Source organism: Myotis davidii, unplaced genomic scaffold, assembly GCF_000327345.1.
Source record: "Myotis davidii unplaced genomic scaffold, ASM32734v1 scaffold125, whole genome shotgun sequence".
Classification (NCBI taxonomy): domain Eukaryota; kingdom Metazoa; phylum Chordata; class Mammalia; order Chiroptera; family Vespertilionidae; genus Myotis; species Myotis davidii.
The window spans coordinates 7,987,953-8,011,833 of NW_006299390.1; the positions used below are offsets into that span (position 1 = coordinate 7,987,953).

The 23,881-nt window shown below is 39.6% G+C and overlaps 1 protein-coding gene across 1 annotated transcript in view; it reads right to left on the reverse strand.

Annotated features, from left to right (window-relative positions):
* GARS (glycyl-tRNA synthetase) overlaps positions 1-23,875 on the reverse strand; it is a 33,588-nt gene extending 9,713 nt beyond the window's left edge. Inside the window, exons 1-12 of the mRNA XM_006774935.2 lie at positions 23,808-23,875; positions 19,535-19,636; positions 18,679-18,781; positions 17,895-18,036; positions 16,363-16,451; positions 15,915-15,991; positions 14,368-14,513; positions 12,210-12,359; positions 7,317-7,479; positions 6,081-6,245; positions 3,176-3,283; positions 2,309-2,454 (exon numbers count right to left, since the gene is read on the reverse strand). Of these exons, the coding sequence (XP_006774998.1) occupies positions 2,309-2,454; positions 3,176-3,283; positions 6,081-6,245; positions 7,317-7,479; positions 12,210-12,359; positions 14,368-14,513; positions 15,915-15,991; positions 16,363-16,451; positions 17,895-18,036; positions 18,679-18,781; positions 19,535-19,636; positions 23,808-23,867 (1,451 nt within the window). The 5' untranslated portion in view covers positions 23,868-23,875. The remainder of the gene's footprint in view (positions 1-2,308; positions 2,455-3,175; positions 3,284-6,080; positions 6,246-7,316; positions 7,480-12,209; positions 12,360-14,367; positions 14,514-15,914; positions 15,992-16,362; positions 16,452-17,894; positions 18,037-18,678; positions 18,782-19,534; positions 19,637-23,807) is intronic.
* Between the last annotated feature and the right edge of the window lie 6 nt (positions 23,876-23,881).

Consider the following 23,881-nt stretch of genomic DNA (forward strand, 5'->3'; position numbering starts at 1 on the left):
TACATGACTAATAAGATGCAACTCTATTGTATAACCTATATATTTATGGTTTAAGGCAGGGCATTCATACTAGAATGCTATTGTGTTGGCTGTTGTCATTTTTTTATTTGACAATTTAAGGGAGGTCAGTCAGGTATTGCATGTCTTATAAATTCTTGTGGCACACTGTCTGAAAATCACTGATTTGAATCATTATATTTAGTGTAGTTATCAATACTGTTGAGTTTAAGTCTACCATCTCATGAGTTAGTATTTGTTCCATCTGTTCTTTGTTCATTTTTCCTCTTCTGTCTTCTTCTAGAGTATATTTTATTATTCTACTAGAGGCCTGGTGCACAAATTCTTGCACAGGTCCCTCGGGCCGGGCGGCAACTGGGGCTGGCCTGCCGGAGAGAGGGACCTAGGGAGGTTAGACCCAGTAGCAAGCTTACCAACAGGTGATTCCACGAGGAATCGGGCTCCCTCCTCCCTCCTGTCTGGGTCCGGGGTGCAGGTGAACCAGATTCGGAGCTGTCAGGGCCCCAGGAGCAAGGTCTGGGTCAGTGCGCGTCATAGCTACCGGCCAGTCGTCTGGTCTTTCGGTTATAATGGTCGCTTAGGCTTTTCTATATAGAGATTTTATGTCCCTTATTGGTTTATTAGTTATATCCCTTTGGCTTTTATGTTTTTTTCCAGTAAATTGCTCTAAAATTTACTATTTGTACTTTTATTAATTTATCATAGGCTACTTCAAGTAATATTATTACATTTCACTTATAATATACCTTACAATGTTCCATTCCCAGTGCATCACTCTCATCCTTTGAAATATTGATGGCATACATTTTACTTCTATATATATGTTGTAAGTTTCACAACACATTGTTTTTGCTTTAAACAGTGCATTACCTTTTAAAGAAATTAAGAAATATCATTTTAATGAAATCAATGAAAATGTCATTTATATCTACCCATGTATTTAGCATTTCTAGAGCTCTTAATTTCTTTGGGTAAACTTAAATTTCCATGTTTCTGCTTCAAGAGATTTCCACACTTCTGCTTGAAGAACATCCTTGACATTTTTTGCAGGTAGGTCTGCTGACAATATATTCTCTGAGCTTTTGTCTGTCTGAAAGCATTTCCTCCATCTTTGAAGAATATTTTTGCTAGGTCTAGGGTTTTTGTCAGTAAGCACTTAAAAAAATTTCATTCTATTGTACTGTGGCTTGCCTTGAGTTTGATGAGAACTCCAATCACTCCTATCTTTGTTCCTTTTCATATAAGGAACCTTTTCTCCCCAGGCTACTTTAGAGTTTTCTATTCATTGCTAGTTTCCTGCAATTTGATTCTGAAGTGCCTGTATGTGGCTTTCTTTGCTTATTCTGCTGGGGTTGAACTTCTTGAACCCCTGGGTTTATTATAGTCTGCATCAAATTTGGAAAATTTTCAGCTATTGATGTATCTTCAGGTATTTTCGCTATTTACACTCCCTGTGACTCACAATTACACGTCAGACTGAAGATACTTCTCTTATTGTCCCAAAGGACATTTTTTTCTCCCAGTCTCTCTTTCTATGCCTCATTTTTAATAGTTTCTATTGCTACACTGAGTTCCATACTCTTTTTTCTGCAATGTTTAATCCACTGTTAACCCCATTCAGTGAGTTTTTATTTGAGATACTGCCTCTTGATATTCCATTGGTTCTTTCTCCATATATATTTCCATCTCTCACCTCATAAGCTCACGTGCTCCCTTACGTCTTTGAGCATATAAAGCATATTTATAACTGTTTTAAGACCCTATGTATTTATTCCATCATGTTTGTCATTTCTGGGTGTTTCCTTTGATTGACTCTTTTCCTCATTATAGGTCACATTTTCATATGTCTACACATTTTTATTGCTTTTCAGACATAGTAAATTTAATACTCTTTAGTGTTGGATTTTGTTGTATTCCTTTAAAGATTCTTCTCTACTATATTTTTTTTCATTTATGCTTAAAACAATTACAGAGACTACTCCAAAGTTCAAAAACAGAGCATTGACTTGAAGACAGATATGATTTCTAATCCTTCCTCAGTCACTACCTTGGACAAGTCTCCTCTAAAAAAGTTATTGGGTGGGGGTGGGGGGAATCTTTGTAGTCCATTTCAAATCTATTTCTGGCAACAGTACCTAAATCTTGGGAAGCTCAGACCTTTAAAAGTAGCCAGAGATAGCACTTACCTGCAAAGAATTTGTAAACACAGTAACCTCACCCTAACCTTCAGAACCTGGCAGAGAGGACGTATTTGCTGGAGCCCATGTAGAGCACACGTCTTAAATCTTACCCTTTTTCATTCAGTAGTTTCTCCATTTCTGTAATGTAACACTCATCACAAATGGCAAGGTACTCCATCACCAGCTTCGCATCCTTCTTGTACGCCTTACCAATCGCTCCCTTATTGGGTTCAAACTGAACAACGTTGACTGTTTTGTATGAAGTAGTCAAGGAATCCAAAATTGTAGAACTACCTCAGTATTTCAGAAAATGATCTTGAGAACCACGAAATCATTCAAAATAAGTAAACACCATCAGTAGAGTTTTTTTCAAAGTTACAGGAATATATTATCCAAACAGCAATAGAAGCTGATACATAACATGATAACTTCTGGTAATAATTTATACATTTCTAAAACGTCCCAACACCAGCCCTAAGATCAGCTCAATTCACCAGCTGGTAAAGGAAGGAAATTCCTACTGTGCTCATTAACATAACAAGGAAGCTCACTTATTATTTTATCTACCATCTTTTGGCACCCATCTTTTGTTAGAATGGCACCCATCTTTTGTTAGAATGGCACCCATCTTTTGTTAGAAAATGTATTCACCAGGTACTCTTTATGCAAAGAGTATGTTGGTAGGTGCAGGTGTGGAGAAATGATGCATTTTGGAAATGGCTGAAATGCCCTGAAAGATATTTAGAGCATTTTTCTTAAAATACTTCTTTTAAAAACCAAACTCTGAGTGGGCACATGTCAGATTTTAAGTAGAGAGAATAGGAACGTAGCAGTAATGGGTGAAATAATAGGTTTAAGTATTGCCCCAATATCAAACACCTCCGTTTATCCACAGGAACAAGGTACAGAGCTGCACTTGTCTGCTTGCGAGGTGTTTGCGCGTCAGTCCTAAGTTGAGAAGTAACTAGAAAGGATATGGGCTCTCTCAGCGGCTTCTCCGCTACAAGTGGGACTTTGGTGGCGCGCGCATGACAAGAAAGGTCATAACAGGACCGATCAGCACATCCGACTATCTCAATCCAGCCCTAAGAAGACAGAATAGATAAAAACATTTATTCCTTACTTTAGGTTCATTCACAAACACATGCAGATTGTAACTAACTCTTGCACATACTCAAGGATGACTCAATTATAGAATCTCCCCTCCTAACTTATAAATGTTTGAAATGGGGATTCTCTTACACAGCAGGCGGCTAACAACCCTATCAAACAGAAATCACACATGTACACAAAGTAAATCTGTTATTTTCTGGACAGATTTATTTTGCCCTGCTGTGAATGTGGGCTAAACTAGCAAATTCTAGGGTTTAATTGTGGTTATAAAATGTGAACTTAGAAAAAAAACAGGTTCATTTCAAATTTGTGAGCAGGATTCAAAATAAATCTGGCAAAAACTCCTCCGCTCTTCGGATGAAGTGTCTATAGCTCTCACCACTCGGCATCAGCTGGCTGCTTCCCACCCACCAGAAGAACACTCAGTTAAGAGCAGGTAATGTTTAGGTCAGAGTAAAGCTTAATAACAGCATGGGTGCCAGGTCCCATTTCTTGTTAAAACCTAAGATACTTTTCAAAAGCACAATCTAAATTGTTTTCAAAGATGCTTAAGAACTTGTTATTTGAATAAGAACAAAAGAGGTAAAAGCCTTATTTTAGTTAAGTATCTAGTTAGTCCTCATGAATATTTATTTTTTGCCTTTGATTTGAAGAGCTTGGGAAAAGTCAACCATCATGAGCTTCCTAAGTGCATGTTACCACATGGGGTGCTTGAAATAAAGAGAGCAAATATAAAACTCATATAAGCTCAGAAACCGCAACACAAAACAACAAAACGGGAATTAAAGAACAAAACCTGAAAACATGTAACATGATATTCACTAATACGTCAACTTAAATGTACATGCTTAACTGTATAAACTTGGTGGTTATCATTTACCAAAGATGCAAATTAACCTACTTATGTACTAAGAGGTAAAATTACAAAATCATTCCTGACAAAGGTAAGCAACTTTGGGGCAGTGGTTGCCTCTGAGAAGGAAGAAGAGAAGATGGAGCAGAAGCAGTATCAGTAACTATTTTTTATTTTCAGAACATAAATATGAAGGGCACAGAAAGAAAGTATTAAAGTTTTCAGAGGCGTTCTCCCCTTTTCTGGATCCTGTTACCTTGGAGCTTCTGGTTTGTTTGTCCTGTCTTCCAATGACCTTACATAAAACACTGCAGCCTGATCTCAATCCTAGGCCAACATCATTTTCTTGATTTATTTTTTCTTTAATTTTTTAAAATTTAGGAATAATTTACATATAATATTATATTAATTTCAGTTATACAATGTAATGATTTCCTATTTGTATATATTGCAAAATGATCAAATTTTGCAATCTATATATATAAAAGCCTAAGCAACCATTCAACCATTCGACCATTAGCGGTGACGCTCACTGACTACCAGGGGGCAGACACTCAACGCACAGGCATGGAAACATGGAACAGACTGATGAATCTCAGAGGCAAGGGGGAAGCGGGGAAGGCAGGAAGAGATTGACCAAAGATCTTATATGCATACTAGAGGCCCAGTGCACAGATTCGTGCACCGGGCCTCTGTATATACGATAAGTCTAATTAACATCCATCACCATTAATAGCCATAGAATTTTTTTCTTGTGACGAGAACATTTAAGAATCACTCTCTTAGCAAATTTCAACAATGCACTACAGTATTAACTGTAGTCACCATGCTGTACCTTACATCCCCAGGACTTATTAGGCCCACATTTTCTGATCCTCAATCCTTAAAGGTGCGGCCACAGCTCAGGTGGCACTCAGAAGAGGATGAGCAAGAATGTAGAAGGGTTTACTAAAGTAACGTAGCACAATGGTTAAGAGTGAGGTGGAGTCAAACAGCCTGGTTCCTGTCCCAGTTCCACCACTCACTAGCTATAGAGGGGAGCAAACTACTTAACTTCTCAGCACTTCGGTTCCCTCAGATTACTGTGAGGATTGCATAGATAACAGGTGAAGCCCTTAGAATGACATACAGCTCTTAACAATTATAAATGTTGAATGAATAAACAAACACTAAGTAAGATTAAATCCAGGCCAGATTCAGGATCTGAATAGAGGCAGCAAGAACCTGCATCTGGTTTAACTTGAACTTAGAGTCAAAGCAAACTAAGAAAGGGAACTGGTATGGGACAAAGAGAAAAGAAGTAAACTTTCCCCACACAAAACAGAAAATATTTCCTTGGTTTGATTTGAAAAGAAAAAAGTTCCAGAAAATCTAAAACATGTAAAGAAAGGAATGATCACCTGTAATCCAAAACTAATTGCTGCTGTTCTTTTGGCATACATATGTCAAACAAGCTTGCGAAGAAAATAAAGTAACAAGAAAAACCTAACAGGTTACAGAAAGTCTCTCTTAATGCCACAAAGAAAAAAGAATATATTAAAAACAACATCAATAACAGCCACTAATAATATATGCGTATCATTACACATTTGAAGTGCATATAACAACATCGGGATCAGGGGCTGACAAACCCAGGCCCATGGGGCTGAGAATGGCTTCTATATTTTTAAAGGGTTGTTAAAAAAAAAAACACCCACCACCACCAAAGAAGACTGGCAACAGAGATCCTCAAAGCCAGGAAGATTTACTACAGAAAATGTCTAATTTAGAGAAGAAACATGAAATGTTTTGGGGGAGAGGCATACAATTGGAACTTTCACTTTCTGACATAAAGCACACAAAAGGCGATTTTGAATCCATGCTTCTAAGATAACAGTGTGACAATCACATACTAAAAACCATCCCACGCTGCTTACATAGGACGTTTTGGATTCAGCGTCCCAACAGTCACAGGCATAATGGGCCATCTCGTTCTCCATGTGCTGTCGGAAGCGGAGTTTATCTGGAGATACTCCAACCTTCGTGAGGTAGAGGTAGATGCGGCCAATGAAATAGCCTAATACTGAGTTGTTAATCACCCCCTAAAATAAATGAATAAACAAGTGAGTAAATAACTATGGAAGCAAGCACAGAGGATGGAAGAAACACGTTAGCACTTTGGAATGCCATTTTCCATTGAATTGTTCATGATCTACTGAAAATATTTGAAATACAAGGTAAGCTAATTTATCTAGCTTTCAGAATAATCTCAAAACCCAGTAGGTGGCTATTTTTAAAGGGGTTAATGTCAAGTTAACAAAATGATAATAATGGGGTTATTCACAATCTTTCTACCATCCTCACTGAGTTAGCAAAAATTCAGCCTAATACCTATACCTTCTAGATCTACAATGCTAAAAATGACATTCACAGTAATGACCTAGGAATGACATATATATTCCTTCTGAATTAACAAAAGTAATAGGACATGTTGAGAGGATTTTAATGTAGCCTTAGCCACTGAAATCTGTGAGCCCCATACAGCATATGGAATCTCACCATTTTAGTACTGGAAGGATCTTAGAAGTCATCGGGCCCCATCTCCTACCCACTGAAGGACTCTTCTAAGCAAAGTGGCCAACGGCTTATCACCCAGCTTCTATTTGAATATTTCCAGAGGCAGGAACCTTATTGTTCCCTGGGGTAATTCACTCCACTATCGGGAAGCCATTACTGTTAGAAAAGTTCTCACTCATGAATTTCTCTAAGCAAATAATTAGAGAAATTCTATTATATGTAAGACTCTCCCAATTGCTATGGGTAATAGAGAAGAGTTTAAAATCCAGAGGGCGTGCTCTCTGTGCGTGAAAATGCCTCCCCAAAAGTAGCACATATTGCTAGAAGTCGGACTGAGAAGGCACAGTTCAATCCAGGATCTCTTTTCCAAGGGGTCTCCTAAACAAAACATTCTTTTTCATGTTAGCCCAGTCATCCACAAATGGTCATGTTCAGGTAATTTGCTCCCACTGTAATAACAGTGTATAGTCAGACTGTATAAAAACAATAAAGTGGCTGCTAAGATAAAATGCTTTGTCATCCAGCACACAGAATTTGCTAAGTGCTACAAACCCTGAGTAGATATAATGCAAATTAAGTCACCTATGGAATCTTACCTGCTCAACAGCATCCCCGAGGCGCATTTTCCGAGCAGACTGTCCGCTAACTTGGGCTTTTGCCGAATACAAATAAAGGTGGAGGTCTGCCACGTTCTGGAACTTGGGATGGTTTTTCTCACTGGGGTCTACAAAGTGCTCGATTTCTGCCATTGTGAACTCTCTGAAAGAAAAATATAAGGGACAAAAGTTGCATGCTTAACTATAAAAAAACAACAAACAAGGCCCTTATTTTCAACTTCATTCTACAATGATATGCCCTCACACTACAGGAATCTCATCACTAAACAGAAAATTATTTCCTAAGGGAATGGCAAAAGAAAAAGTTGGATTAGGTTTGTCTAGGTCAGTGGTTCTCAACCTTCCTAATGCCGCGACCCTTTAGTACAGTTCCTCATGTTGTGGTGACCCCCAATTTCACTGTTACAAATTGAACATAATTAAAGCACAGTGATTTAATCACAAAAACAATACGTAATTATATATGTGTTTTCCGATGGTCTTAGGCGACCCCTGTGAAAGGGTAGTTCGATCCCCAAAGGGGTCACGACCCACAGGTTGAGAACCGCTGGTCTAGGTGGTTGTTAATTTTAATCACATTCATGAAAACTTTACTACTCACTTAGTATTTTAAATAAACACAATCAAACTTCTCTCAGATATTAATTCCTTCTGTCTAGTGACAAAGATTCTTTACTTCACCCAGCTTTAGTCAGGCTCTGGAACCTTCTCCTAGGCCCATCTGTGCAGTTCCTTGTAAAATCCAGTTTTAGCAAGAATCCTGCTGAGATAGTTTAATCAGAACCATTCCCGCTTGCTATCTGATCACCTCCTCCTCCACCATCCCCCAGGCGACCAACATCTGATGCCCTGGCCTGTCTTCAGCCCAGTTTATGAATTCGTGCACATTGAAAGGAAATTAGAAGAAATATTTTAATATCACTATTCACCCTTTCTCTGTAATAGAAGTGTCAACCAAATTCACGATCAACAATGACAGATGAAAACACATGTGTGCGACTGGTTCCAGCAAGAGCTTTATATATATAGATAAACTTGCTTAATTAGACCTGCTTTCAATGGCTAAACTTTTTCCAGCCCAGTGAAGCACCTCAACTTCTCTTTCAGGTAACTGTCAACAACACAGCAGTAAATATCAACATGAAGGAGATTATTATTGTAGATCAGGCAGGGAGAACAGATGGTAAAATACTTAACTGCAGCAGTGTTTGACTATATTCTGCACAGTGAGAAAACCTGAAGTCATTTTCAAGTTCCACCATTTCTTACTTCTTTCAGTTTCTAAACTTTCTAAATCCCCATTTTCCGGCTAATAAGAAGAAAATAGGATTCCACCGAGTCTCCTATCTACCTACTCCAGGACTTGTGTGAGGATCAAATGAGATGAGGCATGGGAAAATGCTTCCCAGACATTTGGTTAAAGTGTAAAATGTTTGCACCTGTCTATAAAGCAAGTCCTGTTCCTGGGCTGAAGAAACTCCAAGGAGGCTAGTCGCTAGGGAGAGGAAGCTGGGCATTGCTACATGACGTCATTACCTGGCGCTCACAGCCACTGTTTCTGGGTAGGGCTGGGCTGTGGGCCACATTTTGCACCATGGGGTCTCGGTAGCATTGGCTGCGATTTGGTGGGCTGTTGCACCAAGATGGTGGTGGGGCCTGTGTCCCACTCGGGAGAAGCCGAGTGTTGCTTTGTTGGCGCCAGGTCCGAGGTGTCCTTTCTTTGTAAATGGCCAGTGTGTGTCAGGATAGATCCTGCATTGAGCGTCTGCCCCCTGGTGGTCAGTGCGCATCATAGAGACCAGTCGGACAGTAGGAGAGATACTTAGCATATTAGCCTTTTATATATATATAGATATTGTTATAATTGTTCTATATGAGCTATTGTTAATCTCTTACTCTAATTCATAAATTAAACTTACCATAGGTTAAGTATGTACATAGCGTATATAGTGTATATAGGGTACAGTGCTATCTGGTTTCAGACATCCACTGGGGTATGGGGACATATCTCCTATGGATAACATTGGGAGACTGCTGTTCTCAGAATTGAGCCCTGTTCTATACTGTGGTCTCTTTTTTCCTATTGCAAGAGTCCGGAATAAAATCTTGTTTTTACCACTTTAAGTACTACCTATTTCTGTTTTTTCTTTGACACTAGACGCAACTACAAGTACATTTAATGAAAAACAATTTTTAAAGAACAGATCAATAGTTTTAAAAATTAGGAAAATTTAAGCAAAATCAGACACAAAGAGAAGTGTAATACGGAACAGACTTCCAAATAAAATAGTTTTCCTTAAAGCATTACTAAGTCTGATATTTACAAGCTCCCAATATTTACTTTTCAAATAATGGGAAATTAATAGTGAATTTAAATTGTTCTTTAGCTTTTAGAGTAGTTTGATTTCTTCTTTTTTATTGCTCTGAATAAGGAAGTGACTGATAATGGCACCATACAGCTGGTTTCTTTGGAGTAACAGCTTCTTAAATAGTGTTATTCAAGGCAGATGACGTAAGACTTGAGTTGAACAAGCCAACATCAAGCTAACTGCTTCATGATGAAATAAATATGCACATAGCAATGGTTTCCCAGGGAGATTCCTCTGAACATCAATTTAGTAGCTACTGAAGGGAAAAGTGTTTTACGATAATTTTATGAGTAAAATCAAATCTTTCTTCTTTAAAACACACATTTGTGCACTTTCATGATTATCTCAGATGTTTTAGAAGTAATGAAAAATTGCTTAAATGGGTCTAAAAATACACTGAATGCACTGCAAAAGAACTTTATTTTTAAATTTAATGTTATCTCTTATTTAATCATGCAGCACCTATGTTTAGATTGTCTTTCAACAACTACGAAATATCGTCTGCGTGCACAGAAACGTAAGAGAGAGAGAAGCACAGTGTCTGACCTCACAGAGCTCAGAACTGGGCTGAGAAACAGAACACCTAAAATGCAGGGCAGACCAAAATAAGGGCCTTGCCCAGATTCCCCAAACAATCTGCTGCCAAAGTCTTTGCCTCTGTGCTGTCAGATCATCCCACTCACAGACGGGAGACGGAAATCAACATAACGCCGATGTTACCAGCTGCCTCCTGTCGAGTTCAGAGAATGTACCTGGGGCCATGGAAACTAAAATACATACAGGTCCACACTGGAGTCACTGTCACTTCGTGCAGGCTCTTTCCTCCATGAGGTCTCCCTTTCTAGATGATAAGGCTAAGGCAGTGGTCAGCAAACTCATTAGTCAACAGAGCCAAATATCAACAGTACTTCTTCAAAATAGACTCGCCCAGGCCGAAACCCGACTTCTGCGCATGGGCCACGAAGTTTCAATCGCACCGTATGTGCGCACCCGCACGTGGTATTTTGTGGAGGAGCCACACTCAAGGGGCCAAAGAGCCGCATGTGGCTCGAGAGCTGCAGTTTGCCGACCACTTGGCTTAGGGATTACAGGCCTGAAGATAAGTTTGGTCAGAACACAGGCGCATTTCCTCAGAGGGAGTCAGGGGGACTAATGAGGTTAGGCAGATGGCTGGTGTGCTTTGATGTAGAGTCTGTGGCTGGGATATGCTGTGACTACATCTGTAATTATAGCAAGGAAGAAAAGAAGAGCGGAAATGGGTGGGGCAGTGGGACCGCAGAAAATGTTTCAGAGCCTAAGAAAGTTGGGTTTACCTACATAGCCTATTTTTTATACGGAATTTACTGCCCTAAGAGATGACATCAGTGAGAAAATACATCAAAATCACAAAAAGCTTAAGTCATAAACAGATAAGTCATAGTAAGTTTCCAAAAGAAAATGTAACTAAATAGTGCCTGCTCGCCTTCCCACACATTCCTGGACACGTCTGACAAAGGGAGGTCATTAGAATAGAGCCCAGTGGATGTCTACACAAGAGCAGACAGTAGTAAACTTGCTAGCTGGCCTCTCTGTCAGATAGGCGTCCCCCCCAAATATCTGGAAGAACACCAATTGGTTACTGAAACACTCCTAAACCCGCAATGCTGTCCTGGAGTGATCTTCCTGTCATAACCATCACCTATCCCTACCTCACACTACTCTCATTTGCATCACCACCGCCAGAAAATGCCTTGGGTTATCAGGGGTCCTCAAACTACGGCCCGCAGGCCACATGCAAATAAAAATATTGTATTTGTTTCCGTTGTGATTTTTTACTTCAAAATAAGATATGTGCAGTGTGCATAGGAATTTGTTTATCATTTTTTTTAAAACTATAGTCTGGCCCTCCATCGGTCTGAGGGACAGTGAACTGGCCCCGTTTAAAAAGTTTAAGGACCCCTGGGTTAGATAATCAACATCTTGCCATCCTCAAACCATGTGATGTCCCGGCCAGTGTGGCTCAGTAGTTGAGCACTGACCCCATGAACCAGGAGGTCACGGTTCGATTCCTGGTCAGGAAACGTGCCCGGGTTTCTGGCTCAATCCCCAGTAGGGGGTGTGCAGGAGGCAGGCGATCAATGATTCTCTCTCATCACTGATGTTTCTATCCCTTTCTCCCTCTCCCTTCCTCTCTCTGAAATCAATTAAAAAAAATTTTTTTTTAATTTGTTTAAAAAATCACAAACACATGATGAACAAGGGGAAAAGGTCATTTTGGAGCAAGAAAGACACTTAAGACTTAAGTTCCTCACCCTCCCTGCCTTTCCCTTCAAGTTCACTTTAGTTATTCACAGCTGCCAGTCATCCCAGAGGTTACATCTGGAGATAAAATGTAAGACATGCTTTTTTGCATAAAAATAATTCCATAATCATGAAAAGAACAAAGCAGAATAGCCAGTTTTCATGTCCAATTCAATGCCAAGGTCACTTACTAATTGTACCAGAAGAACAATGTGGGCAGTACCTGACTCTGATCAGTCCCGACCGAGGGGAGATCTCATTTCTAAAAGAATTTCCAATCTGGGCAGCAGCAAATGGCAACTTCCCTTGGTTGAATTCCAAAAGTCGTTTGAAATTCAGGAAAATCCCCTGTGCAGTTTCTGGTCTCAAGTACCTGTAAATGTAAATCAATCAGTCGGTCTTAAAGAAATTAAGTTTTCCAACAAATCAGAAATTCTAGATGCAAATCCTAAAAGTCCTAAGTATACTATTTGTACACAAAGCTGTATGAGCCCTAAAACAAAGTTTTAGAAATAGATCTTTTCCTCGGTAGCAAACATTACCAAGCAAGTATGAGAGAATGTATTAGGTAACTGGTATGGCAATACTACTGCTAGAAATGCCATTTTATGTAACTACTCCAGTGAATCAAATACCACCGCTCTCACAGTGTCCCTAAAACATCTGCTATTCTTCCTGACTAACCATTTACATGGAGGCAGATGACCATTTCAGATCCTTCTGAAAATCAGACCCATGCCTCAGTATACCCACATATTAAAGCGTAACCGTGGTACGAAAACAAGCCCATGTGGGCTACCCTTTCACACTAGAGCTCCCTCATCACAGCATCACATTGAGCCAGGAAGCTTTCGAGGTTTCTCATGTCATGTTCTTCTTTGTGGTACTTTACATTTTCAGCCAGAGGCTTCTCATATTTCTCCAGATGCTAGAGATAGAGCCAAGGAAATATACCAGTAGAGCCCCGTCCCTCTTTTGAATTTCACAGAGAATATTCTGTGCAAAACAACTAAGAAAGCATTCTCAACAGCCTGCTTCACAATACATATTTTATGGAAACAACTTTACAATGAAGACAAAAACAATAAAATTCTACCCTCATCTCACTCTCACACACCCAACTCTTTTGATTTTTGTCCTCCTTTCCACATTTCACCCAAACAGCAGTACAGCTACAGTTTATGTGCATGTTTTTAAGTAGGATGTAAAAAATGATGCATTCTTTCATTTATTTTATACTTCTCCAGTTTCTAAATAACTGAAAACGTCTCATATTCAACAGCTGCAGAGTACTCTACCAAAATGTTCTATTTTGTGTCATTTATTTCACCATCCTCAAATTATAGGATAAGTAGGTTAGTTCTACTTTTAATTTATACACCCTTGACAAGTATCACTTCCTTTTGAATTACTTTCTTAGATAAATTCCTAGGAGCGGGACGACAGGTCAGAGGGTACGGCCCATTTTATGACTCTGTGTGTGTTGCCAAAATGAAAGGCTTACCTCTGGCCTCTTTCCGCAAAATCCCAAGTCAACCCTGTGTCTTATTAAAGTAATTCTAGTAACATTATGTCTCAATTAATTTTTATTACTCTTTAGTTTCTACTCCAGAAAACATGATCTATTTAGCTTCATCTTGCAAAAACCTACCCTTCTCTTGCCCTTTAAAATGAGACCATTAAATAAATAACAAAACAAAAAATATATAATAAAATGAGACCATAAGGAAAATATCTGGAGCTATGAAATGGAAATGGACAAGGAATCTGGAAATACAGAGTCTATCTCTGGGTCATACTATAAATGGTCCAGGTTTTCTCTACTCTGTGAAAATCACGTCTTTCAAATCAAATCTAAACCTGCGCCGTCCAATGTAGTAGGCCACTAGTCGTATCTATTTAAATTTACATTAATTAAAATTGAATAAATCTTAAAATTTCTTTCCTCAGAATCACTAGCCCACTTAAGTGCCCATCAGTGCCACATGACGACCATACTGGACAGCACAGATTACAAACATTCCCATCACTGCAGGCAGGTCTACTGGACAGTGCTGATCTGGACTGAATGGTTTCTCATCTCCTTCAGCAATAAGTTCAACGACTTCCAAAATCATTCAACTGTCTTTCCTGTACTATGCAGCTATAACTAGAAGGTATGATGATCATACCTTTTATGTTTATTTTCTAGGCCAAAAAATCAACATTTATACTAAAGAATTAGAAGAAATCAAATTTGTCATAATTTTCCCTTAATACATTTACCTGCACTTTTTATATATCACTTTTCATCATTTTTCCCTCGTGGCTAATACTGATATTGACCTTTTATGACAAGCAATGTCAATAACTTTGATAAATAAACAATAAATGATACATACCCAGGCATGTTTCCTCCAGGCCCAATGTAGGTCTTGAACATTAAGTTAAAAGCTACTGGAGGGGAGAGATCATTTCCAGTAATGGGGGATTTTACATTATAGTTCACAAAAAGATCTCCAAGCTCTTGCTGTCCATAGTTATCAAGCTAAAGAACATGCAAAAAAAAAAAATTAGTATATAAGACTGAGGAAAAACCAATGCATAAGATAAAGTATTATATATTAAACCTCATCCACCATTAAAACTCATCCAAAATAACCTCCAGATATCCACATAAAACCATAACCAGTTTATACATATTTCATTTACCAACAGAAAAATGAAGAATCTTTCTGGGAATGATCTAAAACTCAACATTCACCAGTGAGATTCATTTTATTGGGTCAACAAAAATGGACACAGAGGAGAAATAAGAGAATTAAATCCGGTTGCTGAATCCACATAATAGGAATAGAGCTCTTCCTACCAGCAAAGCTAAGTCAGTGCCTTTAAAGAAAACTGTCATGCTTTGCAAAGCTGAAAAGGAGTCACGGGCACTAACAGGGCATCCACAGGGCCATGTCTAAGGACTAGGCCACTTCCCGCGGGTCCCCAACTTCTCACTGAAAATTGCACTGGCAGCTGTATATATATCTGACTTGACATATCAGAAAACAGACTGCTCCTCTAGAACGTGGATCTGGGAAGAAACAGGAAGTCAGTGCTCAAACTAGAAAATATGACTTAACAAACCAACTAATTACTTCCTGCTTCTGTTAAGTTACTTGGAAATAAATGAAACTGTTATGATCAAAGAGATGCACACAAAACCTTAGTAACTCTAGCATTCAAATTAGGAAACAGTAATTTAGGGGTAATTAGACATGCGTTTCATATCTTTTTCCTAATAATAATAAGAATAATAAAGTTCATGCCTTTGAGGGGAAAAAAGGAAATAAGAAATAAATGTGTAGCTATAACAATGTCAAAATACAAGAACTAACAATGAGCTTCAAGCAAGGAATAAGATATACTTCATGAGGACCTAAAATAAATGGCCAGATTAATATTTTCAATTTAAATGAGGAAGGAGAAAATTTCTCAGCTAATGTTGGAAAGCTAGATAGCACAGAGAAAAATTAGCTCATTAAAAAACAGGGCAACAGTGGGAAAATATCCAGTAAACTCGCATGAGAAAAAAAGGAAAGGGTTATATTCTCAAGTGATCTGTGGCCCACACAAAGGGTAAGAACTACTTCTGATACGGATGGTATTCCCCCACATGGGAAAAGTCAGAGTAGACTTTTTTTTTTATTCAAGGAGAGAGAACAAATTTTATGCCTATTTAAACAAACTTGCTGGTTTTGGCTAAAATAAAGGGTTAACCACAAAAGGTAGAGAGAAGAAAATAAAAACGTAATTGGAGATGCTATGAGAGCAGAGGTAAATTTGGCTTGTTTACCACCTGGGCCAGGGTCAGCACCATGTGGAACTCAACAGTCATCAAATGCCGGAGGAAAGACAGCACCTACCTGAGGTGCTGTGACAGTGTCTCTCAAGAACTCACCTGAGCCAAGACACTTTCCATCTCTGATTTCTTCTCAGCAGAACACTTCTTATCAGACATCAACTTCTGTAAATGAGCTATAAGACATGTTGATACACGTCAATTTTCAATCAATGGGGAAAAGGGGACAGTGTATTTTTTTTATTTTGGGGGGGACAGTGTATTTTTGAGTTTCAATGCTGGACAGGTAAAAAGAATGAATCCAATGATAATGTTGATATGAATCCCTTGGTTGATTTAACAGGGAGTCATGATACTGTCTTGACCCTTTTGCTGACTTAGAGAATTTCTAATTATCTGTATACATATTTTTAAAATAAGGGGTTTTATCCTTGTACTTTAGCCTTTGTATATTATGCATCCCCCCAAAATTTTAATAGAAAAAAATGAGAAAGGTTTCATCTAAACCCTTTGCTTTATCAATCCTACTTGAGATGAAGAACCATACCTTTTAATAGATGGTCAGCACGAAAACACTCTCCATTTTTTACATCTTTCACCATGAAGTCAGCAAATTTGTCTACATGGCCAGAAGTCCTAAAGTAACAAATGCCAAGCCCATTTGTCATTTTCATACAAATTAACACATAGCTTTTACCTTACAAGACAATCCCCCTTCTAGATGTTTATCCATAGTTGGTATCTGTGAGTCTGAAAGATGGAAGCTCCCACATCTATAGTGATGCAGCCATGGTAGATGATAATGTATGCCAGAGAAAATTCTTCCTTCCGGCAGGGAAAAAGACATCACCTAGATTACACTTATTCACAAGTTGTCAGAACGTCTGTGCTACTTTGCAGAACCAATTAACCCTCACCTATCCTATTAGTAGTAATACCAGCAAAGGCCAAACCACAGCAAACGTGGCTAGCCAAGAACTCTTATGTCAGCCTACATAATAAAATAGTAGTATGCAAATTGTCCCCTCGACCTGGAGTTTGTCTGGGAGTTCAACCAGGGGGCGGGGCCAGCTGGGGGAAGGCAGGGAGTACCCGGCCAGCAGCAGGCAGCCACTAGGGATCCGACCAATGCACAAATTTCGTGCACTGGGCCTCTAGTTATAGATAATGAACCTTGGTTCTCTGCCCCTGAAAACTGCATGGGCAGGTATTATCTCTACACAGTTCCCATTAGTGGAGCAAGTAGCTCAACCTATTAAAGTATAGGTTCTCCTGATCTTTTAGATCCATCATCTTGTCTTAATTGGCCGATATTACTAAGAGAAAGCAGGGGTCGGAAGTGGGGAGGAGGGGTGTCAATGGGGGAAAAAGGGGGACATCTGTAATCTTTCAACAATAAAGATAAATTAAAAAAATAAAAAGAGAAAGCCTAAGGGATGCAAACAGCAAAATTAAATGAAGTGATATACAAAATGGTAAGAATTCCTCTTTCAGTTTTATATTCAAAATATTCTGCTCTGCTTTCAAAAATATTGGTAGGAATAATCTAAATTTCTGCATTGAAACTTCAATACAAATAGTAGTATTTGATTAAAAATGTATATACACCTTTGCCCAGAATTTCTAAGAATTTATACTAAGGAAATAATCAGGGATATACACAAAAATTCATCTATCAGCATGTTTGTTTAATGCAGTAAAAAATTAGAAACTACTTAATTGCTTACAATGTGGACTAGCTAAATAAAGCATGGCACACCCATAAAACAGCATACTATGCTGTTATTAAAAATGCTTTAGAAAACTAATGACAGAAGTCAATGTTCACCTATGTTACATAAAAACAGCAGTGTGCTACCAACACGATACACTATATAGAGACTTAAGAGAAAAAAGACAGAAAGGATAACTACAATGATCTTAACATGACTATCTGTAAATAGCAGGTGAGTATTTCCTGGGGGGGGGAGGGGGGGGGTTCCTAGATTTTTATAATGAACATGGGTAGCTTTTTATAAGCAGAAAAAGTTCTTAAATATGCATATTAAAGAATTTCAGCCCTTAAACTATCAAACTTACTTTAAAACTGGCTCAGGGGTGAGCATGGTGCAGTCAATTTCTAGGATCTGTTCCTCTTGGATAAAGTGCTGCCTCCAGGTCTGAATAATGTTGTTCTTCAAAGCACAGCCAACTGGCCCAAAGTCATACAGGCCACTCACACCTGCAAAAGATGAACAAGGGAAACATGGTCACTCTGAACAAGGGAAGGCAAGGAGACAGGGGACACGGAGGCCTGTCAGACTTCACATACGCCCTAGAAATGTGTTCAAGTCCAAATTCCTCAGTACCAAGATCCTTCCCTCCACTAGCGGACAGAGGTAAAATTAAAAAGCTCCTACTCATTTACTATTTTCAAATTAAGAAATTCAAGTAGAATTAGCAAAGACACTAAAAGCAAAAGAAATTCATCCACATTCAAGAGCAGAATGAAAAAAAAATTATAGTTTTCTGCCACAGAAATTAGACAATAAGTTCTTGTTTCAACTGATAATAATAATTTTAGCACCCAATTCTCTAATTTATTCTTGGGAATTTGAGCCACTATATAAACCTCATGAAGTTAAACATTTAGAGATCTGTTTAGCCAAACTTGAATCGAGTCTTCAAGAATAAGGAGGGCAGAGGGAAATAAAAACAGGTTTTACATCAAATGGTTGACGCTAAACAAACGAAAGCAAAATATCTATCCTTTGCTTTCGGTGACCTCATACAAGTAGGTGTCAACTGGCAAGCCAGTTTTTATTTAAGAACAATATTGAGGCCACGAACAGCACACCTGTTCTTTCTATCACTAGTCCCCTACCTCCATAAATAGCAAAAGCTTGATCGTAGAAAAACCTCCTCTTCAGGGTATCTTCCATTTTTGCTCTGTCTACAATGTCATCTTTGGGCTGTAATGCCAGCTCCTATAGGGATTTTTAATAGAAAATGTGATTAGAGAGAGGGATGCGTAGTAATATGAATTTACACATGTGAATTTGGTTTATTCCTCAGCAAAATTCAATATAAAATTTATCAGACAAGATTTTGATACCCTTAAAAAATAAGAAACCTTGGGGTTTCCCCCCCTTTAAGTTACAGAAAAGATACCTTTACTTAATTATTTAGGAAAATATGTGATCATTTCCAAGATTACAAGACTAAGCTTACTTAGGTGCAAATACTGATAAATAATGTCTAAATTTGTAGTGGATTACAGTAGCAAAATAGTGACTTCAAACTCCACACTACTTCTGTTTGGTGATGGGAGATTTATTGTTAGAAAGATTTGGAAGCAGGTATCAGATAGAGAGACCCTTTCCTTAAAAGAAAAAACAGAAATGTCAACACAAAACCATTCTTCCCAGGCATGGGAGATCCCATAAGGAAGAGAAGCACTATGCCTTCCAGGGAAAGTCATTGGGCATGTTGAGTCTCTAGGATACGGGCAAAGGGGTAGGTCAGGGCTCAGAGGGCTTCAAAGAGAAGGTGAGATTTTGAGTTGCACCTGAAAGGATGAGGCGGGGTAGAGGAGGAGGGGAAGGCATCCAGGTAAATAGAGACAAAGCAAATGGGACTTGCTATGAAACTTTTCTAGGTCTTTCCTACCCACAGAGATTAAATAAAGATGACCAATCCTATACCTACTTACGTTCCTGTTTTAGAGTCTCGTGGCTCACCTTTGCTTCCAGAACCCTCTTCCGGGCTTTGAGCTCAGCTACCGCTTTGTCTACATCGACTTGGGGTGCTTTTTCTTCTTTCAGTTTTCGCACAAGATCTCCCTAGCCAACAGAGAGAATTTACATTCAGGATTGGTTTCAGAAATCAAGAAAAGTTAGGAATGTGTTTTTGAGCATGCCTTTTAAAAGTATCTGTATAAGAATAAGGCCATTCAAATGTCTAGTATGTGAGAGGTCATTAAGAATAACTGAAAGTCTTTGCCCTCAGCATTTATAACCCAGCAGAATATACAAATGGGGTTTACAGTGGTTATTACTATTGTTTTAGGGGAAAGAAAAAATACAGGTGGAGAGGGAGGAGAGAAAAGCATTGATAAAAGGAAGGAAAGAGCAAGATTAGTATAGACAACACAGAAGAACCAAAAAATAGACCATTCCCTCCCTGAATCTCTCTCCTCTCTACTTACAAAAATATGACTGTCTTCGTCCCTTGCAGGATAGTAATGGAATTCCAAAGTATCTGGTGTAAAGGGGGCGCTGGGTCTCAAAGTTCAGAGCCGTTGAACTAGCTCCATCCTGACCTCTCTAGCCACCTTCTCACGTTATCTCAGCTTCTTCATTACACATACAATATCTGAAGTCACCCTATCATGCAGTAGCTTACTTACGTACACGCATTTTATCTGTCCCTGTCTCAAGAGAGGAATTTTAACGCGTCAATTCTGGCACTCAAATATTTGTTGACTGATATCACAACCTAAGCCTGGCACAGTGTCAAGCACTGAAAATTCAGTAAATATCATTAATTGACTCTTTATTCAGTGTCCCTTTTCCTTTCTCTACTTGTAGAGCAGCTGTCTCGTAAATGCTCACTAGCAGTGCTTTTGGATGGGGATAAGAACGTATGAGAACCTTTGTTCTGAAAAGAGGCTGGGAAGTAGTAATTCTCATCGAATGCCTTGAACTTGGTAAAGCATCTCCCACTCTGTGTCAAGTACTGCCGCTCCCAGACATCCCACCTTTTTCCTTTGGAGCTTCGTGGTTGGAGAGAGGGCAAAGGGAAAGGACCACCACAAGTGAAGGTAAAGGCAGGAAGTATTTAAAATTAACTTCCTGAATCACTTTTAAAATCATGATTTATAATGATCCAATCCTGAAAACAAAAGAATTGGAGGTGATCTAAACATGAATGAAAGTACTTAAGGATTCCTAATTTCTAATTATTTTTCTTCTCGTCTTCACAACCCAACTCTGTGTGTGTGTATGTGTGTTGAATGAAACTGATGTGAAACGTCACCTACATTAACCTTAAGAAACATCAAGTAGAAGCTTAGTTCCTGGGTAAATTCTTACCTAAAGACATATATTTGAAATAACAGCCTGTGATTATAAAGCAAAGTAGTTATTAGATGAGAAATCATACCACAGAATCAATATATCATGATGCATATTCAGCTGGCCAAGAAAACAACAACAAAAACCTCACCTTTGTGAGGGGTTTGGTTTTACACAGGAGGGTTCTTGTTAAGATTAATGAGTTTGTCTCAGATTTCCAAATGTTCTCCAGCTATTGACAGCGATGTCATAAACTTTTCATGTGCCCGCTGCGGCTCAAGCAAGAGCTTTAAATGGGCATTCTTGGTTCAGAAAACCAAAAGGCCGAGGGCTCTTCATCCTAAGTCTTCTTACTACTGCTAAGATCTGGATTTTAGCTGTCCTCCCAATTACAATAAAAGAAAAATATCAAACACTGAAATACAAGTAATGTTATTCACACATCTATTCTGATCCCAAAAAAAGACACTCCAGGACAGAGTTTTCATAATACATGGTTAAAAAAAAAATGTATTGCCCTAACTGGTTTGGCTCAGTGGATAGAGCATCAGCTTGCGGACTAAAGGGTCCCAGGTTCGATTCCGGTCAAGGGCATGTACCTGGTTGCGGGCACATCCCTAGCAGGGAGTGTGCAGGAGGCAGCTGATCGATGTTTCTCTCTCATCAATGTTTCTAAGTCTTTATTCCTCTCCCTTCCTCTCTGTAAAAAATCAGTAAAATATATTTTTTAAAAAATGTAGTATATATTTTTAGTTAAACCTACTAAATATAAAAGATGAGCTATGGCTTGTCATTTTTGTATTAAAATATCCTTTCTTTTATTAAATGAAAGCAAAATTCAGATGGCAGTTTGGTGATTGTATTAGTTTTCTTAATGTCCTTATTTGGCAAAATAAAAACTAGGCCACCCTATGCTAATTCTTAATTTAAAAAAATATTCAATTGCCCTAGGGCACCTTTCATTAAAAAAACAAATGCATTTTTCTTGGTGTTCTGAAACCCTCTTAGGAGTTCCATAACTAATTCTCCAATAAGCAACCAAGAATATGCCACAGGAAAATGCATTCGGTCAAACAAACCTAACCTCCAAAAAGCAACAGCATCCACATAGCCTAGCAGATTTGCAAGTTTATATGAAACATGTAATTATATGAAACACATCCCACTAACAAGACTAGCTGTTAAGCACCTTAAAATCCCCAAGGATGTCTCCAATTGCACAAACTTCACAATGTAAAATATAGACATGTGATGTGTGCCTCATTTCATCATAAGCAAGAAAAAAGGGGGGGGGGGGAGAGGGTAGTGAGTAGATAATCCTTAAATCCCCTTCCAACGGACACGACACTAGAATCAGTGTGATTCAAAGTTTCAGGTAGCTAACTCACAGGTGTGGTCCTGGAAAACTAGATAAAGAATCTAATCTAACTTACACAAACTAACTTACATATCAAAAAATACCTTAAACAAAAGAATTAACCAAGCCAACATAAACAATATGCAATAGAATAGTAATGGCATGGGAACCCATCAAAGTGTACTTAACTGCTTCCAGTCTCACTGCAGACAATCTGCACTGCAGTTCCAGGCTAACGTGGCAGAGGGAGGGGTTTGGGAACGTGTTTTTTTCTTTTTAAATTTAGATGCATTCTCCCTTCTAAAGTGAAGGATATAAAACAAAAATTGAGAGTTACTGGAACGACAAAGGAACCACACCTAATATGATCTGGGGAGAGTGGGTGTAGGGAGATGGAAAATAACATTCTGATACCAATAATGAAGGAGAAAAAAATTAAGCCCATAGTGAAACTGCAACATCAAACACCACTGAATGAGTCAGGCTCACACTAGCAAGAAGTAGAGATGGTCAAGTGGCAGGATTTGCTGAATTTGTAGCAGCTCTGCCCCCAATGAATTATTTCAGAGCGAGGGTGCCACCCTCCACAGTTAAGGCAAGAGATTGCATCAGGCGCCGCTCGTGCAGGACAAGCCCGTGTCTGCTGTTTACTACCAGGTCATCGATCCCAAGCTTTGGGCTCTACCTGACTGGATGTGCGAATGCATCTGAAATAACCTCTTCCTTGTCCTCTCCGGGTTCTAACGTCCATGCACTGCCGAGGAAACGCAGGCCTGTACAGATCGCCAAGTCCGCCAGCGCACGAAACCCCCCTCCCTCTGGCAAAATCAAGTTTCAAATGTTCCATTCGGAGGGCTGGCTTCACCCAGTCACTCAGCAACCTTTAGTTCCCCAGCTCCACGGTCGGCAAGGGCTAGCTCATTCCACATGGCCCTTTCGGGACCCGGAAAAGAGGACAGGAAAGTGAAGGACGAAGAACTCACATCGTTATTAGAAAGGGGCCCGCTCAGCACCTCCCCACACCCACGTTTCAACTGTTGTTGTTTTTAAAATTATTATTTTATTTTCTCAGCCTGCCAGCGATGAATGCAGGAGATGTCAAGGGGGAGGCACTATCCGAAGCATGCTGGAGATTAAAAAACAGAGTCCGGACGTAGGAAGACAGGACCGGCAGCTCCAGCCGACCAGGCAGCTCGCCACCCGGTGCACGAAGGACACAGAAGAGACTGGAAAACTGAAGCTGAGGGTCCTGAGCTAGGACAGGAGGGGGGCCCAGGGCCCGCCGGAGAGAGAGGAGGCGCGGGCAGTGACAGGGACTGGGGAAGAGGACCAGATCGCGGGTGGAGGGACACAGAATGTCCGCGGGGACCAAGAGGAGGGAAGGACGGAGGTCCTCGGGAGGGAAGGTGGCCGACGCACGCGGGGACCTGGTCCAAAGAGGGGGGGGCGAAGGAGGTGCCAGGAAACCCAGGGCTTCCAGAGAGGGGTAACCGGCGACGGGCACGGATGCCCGGGGAGGAGAGAGCCGGGAGGGAAGGGGAGAGCGCGGGGGGCTGCGGGGAAGGCGCGGAATGCCGGTACCTGCTGGCGCACGGCTAGCCGGAGAGGTGCCAGCACCTCCTCATCCCCGGCGCCGTCCATGCTGCTCCGGGAGG